Raw genomic sequence first — 11,785 nt, forward strand, 5'->3', positions numbered from 1 at the left:
CCATCCCTCGCCTTTTCTTCGGCACGTTCCTCCCATTTAAATCTCTTTCCATGTCATTTCGTATTCAGATATACAGAGTAATGAACTGTCTGTCTGTCTCTCATGCTACCATTAGCTGACCAAACCCAGCCACAACTCCACAGATCTAAATAGTCTAGAGACAATTTTTGAAGTCTTTCTTCAGCAGCTGCCTAAAGGACACAGAGAAACTTCAGTGCTTTAGTGACTAGTGAACGAGACAATATAAATGGGACTTCATTAGTTTCGTTGAACGACTGTAACTGCCATCTTGTTAAATTACAGAAAGTTTGGACGAAAGAATAGTAAACACTCATTAGACCGGAAGTGTTCCACGCTCCCCGGATCCGATGCGGTTTAACCTAGGAGGCAACAGCTGAACTAGCCTATCAGCCATGTGGTTTTTGGTTGTCCAAAACACCCATCCCTCTCGCTTCACCTGCTTAAACATCAGAGACAGAAATAAGTCTCACCTAAAGATTTCACCATGATGGCGCAGTCAAACAGGAGCACTGATTCATTCTTGCCTTCCCTGGAAAGCAAATGAATGACCTAAGCCTGTATTTTCCATCCCAGTCTTTCAAGGACCCCCAGGCAGTACACGCTTTTGAGGATCTGGGGCGGAGCAGAGATGCAGGCTGCCTGGGGGTCCCCCAGGACTGAACTGAAAATACTGATAAAATCAGAACGCTAATTTAGAGGCTACCTCACAACAGCAGAGTCCCGAGTGCTCAGTATGGCAACATTTTCATGACCCCTGCTGTCTGGTGCAGTACAGGTGTACGGAACAGATCAGTCCAGATCAGCTGATGAAGGACCTCTGCCCAAAATGTCCTGTTTCTCTGGAAACCTTGTGTGCTTCACTACAATTCTGACTACATCTGCATCTTATACTACAGCATACTTCAGCACCATCACACACCTTCCCTGAGTCAGAGAAGATGCATGCTGGAGTGTGTGTGTGTGTGTGTGTGTGTCTACAGAATTGAAGGGAAGTACACAGAGTTTCCAGAGTTTCCAATATATATCAGATTTCCAGGTTGAATGTCTCAGACCTCAGAAGCAAAAACAAGAAAATCAAAAACAAAAATGAAGTGCCACAAGTCTAGAACAATTATATTCACATGTAAACATGTCGGGACCATAAAGAAACTGCATCATTCAGGAATTGGTCACAGACGATCTTTGGGCTGAAAGATTCAACTAAACCCCAAGACAACAACACCACCAAAAAAAAAAAGACCTGACAACACAAAAAGAATAATAAATACCAGGGTATCTACATCTACAATTAAGAGAAGCCCTCACCACAAGGACCTGAAGGCCTGTCACACAGGTGTGATGTCTCCACTGTCATTAGAGCCTGACTGAACCCAGTGACCACCAGGGGAAACTGACCATAAATATTAGTGGAAATTGGTAAGGCTATGTAGCGGGTGTTTCGCAAGAAAAGCTACTAGTGCATTTCAGAACATACGTGGTGCAGTGAGGAAGAAGGATTACCTGCAAATCCCGAAGCAAAACCGCTACACAGCGTCTGGGTCTCTCAGCAGGACACTGACCCCGAGAGTTCATCCGGAGGTGACCGTGAGACGGCAAAGAGGATGTAGCTGTCCCAAAGCCCTGACGTGACTCCCGCAGAAAAAAAAAAACGTGCGTCGAACTGAAAAGGCATGCCATAGCAAAAAGACCCCAAACCCAAGTTAGACCAGTTCTGTCAGGAGGAAGGGCAAAAATTCCAGCAAAGGGTTTTAAAGCTTGTGAAAGGTTAATCCCAGAGTTTGATTTGCGTTAAGCAATTATAAGGTAATGCCAGTGAATGCTAATGAAATACATGTAAACGTTTGACCCACTGAAAATCCGATGTGCTAAATGAATCCTGAAATGGATCTGTCGCTTGGCTATTATTTTCAAACAACCTCTCATGGAAATAAAGTACATAGCAATCGACTTAACAATTGTTTACTTATAGACATCTATGGTAACATGAAATATGTGGAGTTGTAAATACATTGATATTGAATGCTGAGCTGAGGTCTATATCAACCTTTGCACAGACATGCATTTTATTTTAGAAACCTAGAACCTAATTACACCTAATCACACCTTATGACACTGGACAGTAAAGTGTGTTGTTGTTTAATGCAAAATCAATTTAATGTTAGAATTGCATCCACTAACACTGTGCTTATTGTTCACATTGCCCAATCACAGAAGTCTGAGGCAGAAGAAGGAAGTTGGTCTCAGGTAAGACTGAATGACGGACAGGCGAGAGTCCTCCTTCAATCTGCTGCCTTTTGTTGGCGTCTTTTGATGGTCAGGCCGTTATAGGGTATCCTACGTAGTTCTGTCCACTCTAGCCATTGTAAGTTGGATTCAGGGACATTTTCCTGCACCACTGAGACAACATGCATGCTCTAAGTCAGTAGAAAACCCTTATTTATTTATTTATTTAATGCCTTATTTGTATTTGTAAAGAAATCTGTGGCTTGTACAGGGAGCGTGCTTCCTGGGCCTGAAGTCAGTTGCAGTAGTGCTGTCTGTCTGCAATATAGCTGTCTGTCTGGGCGCTGTCTGTCTCGGGTTCACAAACTGGGAGTGTTAGTCCTGAGACTACTGCTTGCTTCTCTAACCACTAGCCTTTCTGTGGTAACTGCATGACAATTTACCCTGTGTACTGTATACATTCATTCTCTAAGAAAAAAAAAGTCCCGATTTAATATCAGATATCAAAATTTTAGCATGAATTCTCGGCATGGACCAAAGCACAACTAAATGAATGCATTACCCAATCAAAAAGATGTAGTATTGTGGGGCCCTAGTTTACAGTTCTGTCAGGAACACAATGGCCATTTCGTAACATAACTACAGCAAGCTCAACAAACTTCAACAAGCAAGCGTTCGTCCTCGCACCCAGACAGTAACGCTCACTCGAAGGCTAATTTCTAAGTCTGGCGCCCGTTCCACATCGCTGAATTGTCCTTGAGTGACCCCCGACCTGCTGCCCTCTCTGACCTGCCCTGTGTGTCTGTGCGTGTGGGTGTCAGACCCTGGCGTATGGGGACATGAACCACGAGTGGATCGGTAACGAGTGGCTGCCCAGTCTCGGACTACCTCAGTACCGCAGCTACTTCATGGAGTGCCTGGTGGACGCACGCATGCTCGACCACCTCACCAAGAAGGACCTGCGCGTCCACCTCAAAATGGTGGACAGCTTCCACAGGTATGGCTCTGAGACGCAGCCTCGGAGGTCAAAAGCCTTCTCTGTACATCGCACGTCTTTAAGGACATTCATCGCAAAAAGAATCCGAACCTTAAAAGACTCAGCGATGGACTTGACAAAAACAAGATCAGAAAGTTTCTACAGGTGCAGTTCTGAACTCCATCTTTTGGACAAAACATGAGCAAATTTAACAAGTCAGTTAAAGCAATAACGATACACTTATAATGATGCGAAAGCAACATAAACTGTTTGTCAAAATGGCCGATCACTTTAAACAATGGTGTCATTGCTACCGTCCATGGTTATTATCAGATGCATGCTGTGTGTGCAATATAATGTGTGTTTTGTAGATCCATGTATGCATGTTATAAAAATGTTATAAACATGTTATAAAAGACCTCACTTGGATGCTTACTGGCTGACAGGCTAACATGGCTATGAATGCAGTGTGACTACCGTAGCCGCTATCTGGAGGGTAACTGCATGTGGGATGTTTCGCTGTGTGAGCTTTTGTTTATGTCAACAGGACCAGCCTGCAGTACGGCATCATGTGTCTAAAGAAGCTGAATTACGACCGCAAGGAACTGGAGAGGAGGCGAGAGTCTAGTCAGCATGAGATGAGAGGTGACACGCTCTGCTACGCTCGGCCACGCCCCTGTGGGGTGACGCGCTCTGCTACGCTCGGCCACGCCCCTGTGGGGTGACACGCTCGGCCACGCCTCTGTGGGGTGACACGCTCTACTACGCTCGGCCACGCCCCTGTGGGGTGACACGCTCGGCCACGCCCCTGGGGGGGTGACACGCTCGGCCACGCCCCTGGGGGGTGACACGCTCGGCCACGCCCCTGGGGGGTGACACGCTCGGCCACGCCCCTGGGGGTTGACACGCTCTACTACGCTCGGCCACGCCCCTGTGGGGTGACACGCTCTGCTACGCTCGGCCACGCCCCTGTGGGGTGACACGCTCGGCCACGCCCCTGGGGGGTGACACGCTCGGCCACGCCCCTGGGGGGGTGACACGCTCGGCCACGCCCCTGTGGGGTGACACGCTCGGCCACGCCCCTGGGGGTTGACACGCTCGGCCACGCCCCTGGGGGGTGACACGCTCGGCCACGCCCCTGGGGGTTGACACGCTCGGCCACGCCCCTGGGGGGGTGACACGCTCGGCCACGCCCCTGTGGGGTGACACGCTCGGCCACGCCCCTGGGGGTTGACACGCTCGGCCACGCCCCTGTCTGGTGACACGCTCCATCACAACCCTATCTGGTCTGACATGCTGAACCACGCCCCTGTGAGATGGTACACTGGACCACGCCCTGTGTGGGACGACACTCTTGTACATTAAGGGCAACGGAGAAGTAGTGGTGTGGTGGGCTACAGCAGGGGGCATTGGGGTGGTGGGAGTAGCCATGACAGCTGAGACGGGTTGAGTCTCAGTAACATCATGACATCAGGGGTAGGTACCTCAGCAGAAAGGGAGAATAGATTATTAGACATATCCAAGTACCACGGTGTGTAAATTAGGGAACTATAACGTCCAAAAATGAACTGTGGCACATCAAGCTATGGCAGCGCAGCTAAAATGAAAGAGCCAGAAGGAACCACTGGCATGAGGGCACCGTGGAACATCAGCAGTCCACCACTCACAGTCAACAAACCTGAGTGACAGCATCATAACATCCCAGTTTACCATAACTCTCAATGCCCATGGACCCCCAGATCTATACCTTTACCTATGTTGGGAAGTAGTTAATAAAATGCCTGAATGTACAGACAGGTTTTCAGCCTAGCCTTAAATATTGAGACTGAGTCTGTGTCTGAGTCTTGAACATTTACAGGAAGGTTACTCCATAGTGTGGGTGGTTTATAGGAAAAGGCTCCACCTGCTGTGTTAGATTCTTATTCTTTGTACTAGTCAAAAGCTGCACCTTTTGATTTAAGCAGGCATGATGGATCGTAATGCACTAAGAGTTCTCTAAGGTACTGTGGGGCAAGAACATTCAGTGCTCTGTAGGTCATTTTATAATCAATATAATCAAAGTATTTTATAATCAATACAAAATATGAGCAAATGGGAGCCAATGTAAAGTAGCTAAGATAGGAGTGATCAAATTTTCTAGTTCTAGTAAGAACTCTGGCTGCTGCATTTTGAACTAGCTGGAGCTTGTTTAGGCACTTAGTGGTACAGCCAGATAGTAAGACATTACAGTAGTCCAATCTTGAAGTAATAAATGCATGGACTAGCTTTTCTGCATCATGTGAGGAGAGCATCTTTGAAATGTTCCTGAGGTGGAGAAAGGTGGTCCTAGAAACATTATTCACATGAGCTTTGAACAAGAGACTGGGACTCCAAGATCTTTAACTGTAAGAGAAGATGTGATTGGGAGACCAATGAGGGTTTACTGAGTAATTAGAGAGCGAGGACCTGGCTGTCTCTGGGCCTAACAGAAGCACCTGTTTTGTCAGGATTAAGTAAGAGGAAGTACATCAGCATCCAGTGTCTGACATCCTTGTTCCTCAACAACATTAATCTGATGTAGGTCCTCTGGTTTGGCTAAGACATATAGCTGAGTATCATCAGGGTAGCCGTGGAAACTAGCACAGTGTTTACGTATAATGTCACCTAGAGGTAGCAGATATAAAGAAAAAAGCAAAGGGGGTCCTTGTGGGACACCATAGCTAACCTTGGTATATGTTGAGAAGTCTGTATTTATGTTAAACTGGTAGCAACTGGCTAGATGAGCTTTAAACTTGGAAAGGGCTGTTCCCCTAATACCAACAACATTTTTGAGTCTATCTAGTTAACTATGTTGTGATCTATAGTGTCAAATGCTGCACTTGGATCAAGCAATATAAGCAGAGACATAACACTGGTCAGAAGTCAACAACAGGTCATTAACTACTTTAATCAATGCTGTCTCTATGATTAGGCCTAAACCCTGACTGAAAGACTTCATGTTTCTGGTTCTGATTCAGATATGATCTTAGCTGCTGAGCTACAGCTTTTTCTAGGATCTTGGAACTAAATGGAAGGTTTGAGATCGTTTGTGACCGCTGACATGCGACGAGGTTGGATTTTTTAATAAGTGGTCAGATTACTGCTAATTTGAATAATTTAGGTATGCAGCTAATGTTCAAGGAGGAGTCTATTAAATTTAGCAAAGGTTCAATTGCTTCAGGTAGGATTTCCTTAAGAAAGTGTGTGGGCAGTGAATCGAGTAAGCAGGTGGAGGGTTTTTGGCTTAGTGGTTCAAATCTCCAAGCAGCTGCCCGAGGTCATTTTAATGCTCTTAAAGTTATCTCTAATGTGCTTAATTTTCTCATTAAAAAAATTCATGAACACATTACTACTGTGTGATGTAATATGAGCTTTGTGTCAGTTTTATTCCTAGTTAGATGTGCAGTTATACTAAAAAGAAATCTAGGAATATTTATGTTATTTTATATTAGGGTCAAGAGATAAGCTGTTCGAGTGGTAATATTTGCTTTTCTATACTTGAGAAGGCTGACGTGATTGTGTTTTCTCACCAACAATAATGGCTTTTTCTACTGGAGTGACTAGATTTGAGAGGAAATCTGCAAGCAGGGTCCTGGTGGCATGATACACTTGACCACTCCGCTCTGGGGTCACACGCTCAACCAGTCCCCTGTGTGTGGGGTGACACACTCAACCACGCTGTGGGGTGACATTCTTGACCATACCCCTGTGGGGTGGGGGTTTGGTGTTGTACATAATATGACAGTATGAAAATACACATTCCTTTTTTTTAATGTGTGTGTGTGTGTGTACACAGATGTGCTAGTGTGGAGTAATGAGCGTGTGATTCGCTGGGTTCAGAGCATCGGTCTCCGTGACTACGCCAACATCCTTCTGGAGAGCGGAGTGCACGGGGCTCTTATTGCCCTCGACGACAACTTTGACTATAGCAGCCTCGCCCTGCTGCTTCAGATCCCCAACCAAAACACTCAGGTTCCTGCTCTCTCTCTCTCTCACTAACTCACTCACTCACACACACTCACTCACTCACTCACTCACACACTCACTCAAGCACACAGGCTGCATTTAACCAGTCCATTCTCCTGCTGTAGGCCCGTCAGATTCTGGAGAGAGAATACAACAACCTGCTGGCACTGGGCACAGAAAGACGCCTGGATGAGGTCTGTCCACACCAACCCCAACACACACACACACACACACACACACAAAAGAGAGAGAGCAAGCCTGGTGTTTATGACAAGACAGCACTTTACCTTGCCTGCCCAGGATACACACTGTTGCTCTGTGACAGGTAGAGCATATGTACCCAATATACTGATGATGAGGGGTTAGTATTTGCCAAATTACTTTCTTTGTAATGTACATTTTTTCATAAATTTGGTGATTTTCATATTTGGTGTACTTTATCTTAATAATGATTGTAGATTTATGTTATTAGCCAGTTACAAGCTTCCACTAATAAAATCAACCCAACGACATGCCCACCAGTGGTTGCCAATAGCAGCAGTCTGTTATATAGTCCACTATTCAGAAATAACAGCTCAAACAGACAGAATGTCCTTATTAATCAGTCGGAATCTAGTATTAATAAGCCGTATTACTAAGTGTCCTGACAAGCTCACTAGAGAAGATTAAGCCTATCAGTATGATTAGGTTTGAGTGACAGCACACACAGGCTGTGGTGTGAATCTGTCTACCATCTCTACTACAATCCAGAGCAAGACTGTAAAATATGTCTTCTTGTTTAAAAGAAATACTATTAAAACTATATACAGAAAGCCTTTTATGTCTACACGTAAAAAAGCCAGACATTTATTTTTAGTCCTTGGTTATAACCAGGGATAGTTTAGGATTAAGTCTGCATGGCAAGAGTAATGTTTAAGGCCATGTGTAGATTTAACTTACAAGTATAGTAATGTTTAAGGATTAGGGTCATGTTTAGGGTTAGTATAATAATTTATCCGTGTGTGCTTCTGTGATGTGATGTGTCTCTGGGTGATGTGTTCAGGATTTTCGTGGACCCTCATGGAGGAGGCAGTTCCCTCCATGGGATATCCATGGCATTAGTATGATGCCTGGCTCAGCAGAGACCCTGCCAGCAGGCTTCCGCCTTACTGCCACCTCTGCACACTCCCGCCGACTCCCCCCAGAGGGTGAGATTCATACACACACACAACGACAGACTGAGAGACATCTTTGCTCCCAGTCAGACACACAAAAGCACACTGCCATAGGCTAAGAAACACATGTACACGCAGGTGAGATGCAGTCAGTCAGTCAGAAACAAACACATACACACAAGCTGTAGTCAGAGGCCCAAGCGCACACACATATACACAGCAAGCACATACCCTACACTACCCTGCCTGACACAGAGGGCTTAAGCCATTTGTTGTCGCTTCTGGACTGCTGCTGTTTAGTGCTATATGAAGTGACCGCTATAACACAGACCACTGACTGTGTGACCTCTGTGGGCCCCACATGACCCCTCTCTAACCGAGTCTCCTGTCCTTGGCTGGCGTTCAGACGAAACGTCTTCTAGCAAACACCTTTCAGATGTGCCCCTCCCACTGTGGTTTATTTGTCGTGCATTAAAGGAAATTTAAGGGATTCCTAACCATATATTCATAACCTCCACCATAATTATTACTGTATGGTCAGTTGCTACAGACACTTATTTCAGAATTTCCCCCTGTAGTTACGAACGGAGGCAGGCTCGGAGGTGTGAACTCAGAGCGCTTTATACGGAAGCCTAAAGACAGCTGTGGAATTCAGACGAGAAATATTTGAAATATGTAACTTATACGGTTTACTGCAAAATGTTGACCAGTACACCCTAATAATAGATCTCTTAGGATGAGAAACACACACACACACACACACACATAAAAGAAGGACTTACCAAAGCAGTTTCTGTTAAAGATAAAAGCTTCTGGAAAAGATGCTGAAAGTATAAATGTTAAATGTAACATGTAAATTATTGTAATGCTATACAACAAATTACATTACAAATTATTGGAATGTTATATAATATTAAATATTGTCATGCCATAAATGTACATGTTAAGCCTGCCTTTTTTACGATTAGGATAAATGTGCCAGTTTTATAATGACCCCCCCCAATTGTAAATAACTGGCAGTTATGATTTGGTAATGTGGTCATTTTCAGAGTTTAGAATTACTGGGGACGTAGTATTAGTACAGGGAAACATCTTCAAATAAAGCATCACTCAAACACTGCACACATACAACACAAACATACTTCTGAAAAGGGGGCCATCCATAGACTTACCTAAAACTGGCATCTGCAGTGTATTTCCAAATCTGGCCTAACATCCCGTACTGGTAACATAAGCGTCTCCTGTAGACCTTCACTAGGGTTGGAACTATACTGCTCTTTCTGGGAGCAAGGATGGAGATGCATGACCTAAAGTTCAAGAGCAGGTTTGTCAGATGTGAATTAAGCATAGTCTTTGACTAAACTGCAGTGCCAGTGGCAATTTACTGGAAATCATAATTTCTTTTCAACCTAGGCGTAACCTGGGTCTAAGAAACTGGCTGTATATGTGTTTAAATGTGAACACAAGAACATGAAATGTCCCCCTGCCTTAAAACAGCACTCTGGTTAAACTGTCATGATCTGTATTGTAGTCAACACGATCGTTTGGCTAAAAATGCTCTTGCTAATCACTAATAAAGAACAGACGCTAGCAGGGTAAACTGTACAAATGTTTTTTTTTTTTCCATGTTTGGGCATTTTAAATGTGTGTCATTCACTCCTGACCACCGGGGTCTGTGCACCTACGTCAGGTACCTCTGTTTAATCCCAGTGGAGTTTGGTTGTAGAGGAGGGGTGTAGGCCATAGGTTTTGCTTGTGTAGAAGTTGTTGGGGGTTCCTCTACAAACCCCTGCACAGCCCATGTGTTGTGCAAGAGCACCGTGGGAAGGGTTGGCCTTGTTTTAGCTTGCTAAGCTCCGCAATGATTACATGTCACACAGGTGCCTGACCCCAGGGCAGCTGGCCTCTGTTCCTGGGCTGTAGCCCCATGTCGAGGACTAACGTCCAGCTGAAGGATGCCTGCTGTGCGTCTGGATTCTGACCAAAAATCACCACTCTGTTTTTCACTGGTTATGTGACGCTCAGACTAACCATGTGTTTGTGTGCAGGAGTGCTGACTAATGTAAATAGGAACATGTTGGAGACAGAAAAAAAAAAGTGGATTAGTGAGTGTGAGAGTGAGAGAACCACTTTATTGACGACAGTGGCGATCACCCCGACATAGTTCCGCGAATCTGCAATAAAAGATTGTTTAGTGCGTGTCTGTCGCCCCCTGCAGTTGGGCCATCGGCAGTGCAGCGGCTGGACAGTTCCACTGTGAGGACCTACTCCTGCTGAGCTAGGGAGAGAGACCGTGAGTCACACACACCTCCTTGTAGCTGCCATACAAAAACACATGAAAACACAAACCTTTCTGTCCTGTTTTCCATGTTTTTTGTTTTTTATTTTTCTAGTGGAGTCAGATCTTAATGTTAGGAAAGTGGTCCCTGGGCCTGGAGTGGAAATCAGCTGAGTCACACTGCCAAAAGAATCGTCCCCAGGGAGAGGGCCCAGGGGTGGGCATGGGTTCGCCAGAAACCCTTCCTGCTCCTTTATCACAACAAGCCAAGGTCACAACCCAGACACCCTGCCCAGGTGCTGCGTCACGCCTGCCCGACCCGGCCCAGTCTTATACAGGGGATGTGTAGGTTTTACTGTAAATAAATATAAATATGGTTTTTTTATATAAAATTATATATATATATATAAAAAAATCTATAAACATGTCTATATAAAAAGAAAACGGGAGACCTATGAGAACATTTAGACTTTGTGCAGCTTTTCTCTCTTAATGTCATGGCTTCGTTCTTCACGGTGGTTCAGCGGGCACCCTGCCCTATCCCTGTTTGTCCCGAACCTCTCCGTAAACCTCGAGGAAGGCTGGATCACTAACTCCAACTCAGCGTGTGTGTCAGAGGAAGGGAAAACATGAAGAGTGCGGGGGCGACTGCAGAAGGTGGGGGGACCCACAAACACCGCATGCCCTTGGTTTTGTTTCTTTCTTCCCTGTACCGCGGGGTCAAGGTCGCTCGTGCTCTGCTCGTGCTCTCCCCTCCTCTGGGCGCTGGCCCACAGGCTCACCTTGGCAACCAGTTCACGGCAGAACGGAGGGGGAAGCAAGAAGCTGCACAAGTACAGGTTTACACCACACACACACACACACACACACACACACACACACACACACACACACACACACACACACACACACACACACACACACACACACACACCTTCTTCCACAGATACATCAGAGTTGCCACCCTTTGAGGAGTTATTTGGAGCGTGTGGTTCTAGAATGTAGTAAAGTAGATCTTTTGAGTTGCCATTGTCGCATCATAAGGAGAATTCTCTTTAATGTGGCGCTCTAGTCATCAAGGTGTTTGTTTACCCCTTACAAGGGTTTTGTGGGGTAAAGCTGTATTTTAACACACAAGACCCTCCCTCC

General features: G+C 45.5%; 1 protein-coding gene across 9 annotated transcripts in view; it reads left to right on the forward strand.

Annotated features, from left to right (window-relative positions):
* The window catches only part of ppfia2 (PTPRF interacting protein alpha 2), a 179,189-nt gene extending 167,619 nt beyond the window's left edge, over positions 1–11,570 (forward strand). For 4 of the 9 annotated variants that reach the window (XM_081723165.1, XM_081723164.1, XM_081723167.1 and 1 more), the window contains 8 exons: positions 2,233–2,265; positions 3,066–3,385; positions 3,768–3,865; positions 7,035–7,210; positions 7,330–7,398; positions 8,247–8,391; positions 10,577–10,651; positions 10,752–11,570. In XM_081723165.1, the coding sequence (XP_081579291.1) occupies positions 2,233–2,265; positions 3,066–3,385; positions 3,768–3,865; positions 7,035–7,210; positions 7,330–7,398; positions 8,247–8,391; positions 10,577–10,635 (900 nt within the window). In that variant the 3' untranslated portion in view covers positions 10,636–10,651; positions 10,752–11,570. Of the gene's footprint in view, positions 1–2,232; positions 2,266–3,065; positions 3,386–3,767; positions 3,866–7,034; positions 7,211–7,329; positions 7,399–8,246; positions 8,392–10,576; positions 10,652–10,751 lie in introns of those variants that run through there. The other 5 variants (XM_081723171.1, XM_081723172.1, XM_081723166.1 and 2 more) reach the window with 4 other exon arrangements.
* The last annotated feature ends 215 nt before the right edge of the window (positions 11,571–11,785 follow it).

This window comes from Electrophorus electricus, chromosome 11 (genome assembly GCF_041902795.1).
Source record: "Electrophorus electricus isolate QZ-2024a chromosome 11, ASM4190279v1, whole genome shotgun sequence".
NCBI lineage: Eukaryota > Metazoa > Chordata > Actinopteri > Gymnotiformes > Gymnotidae > Electrophorus > Electrophorus electricus.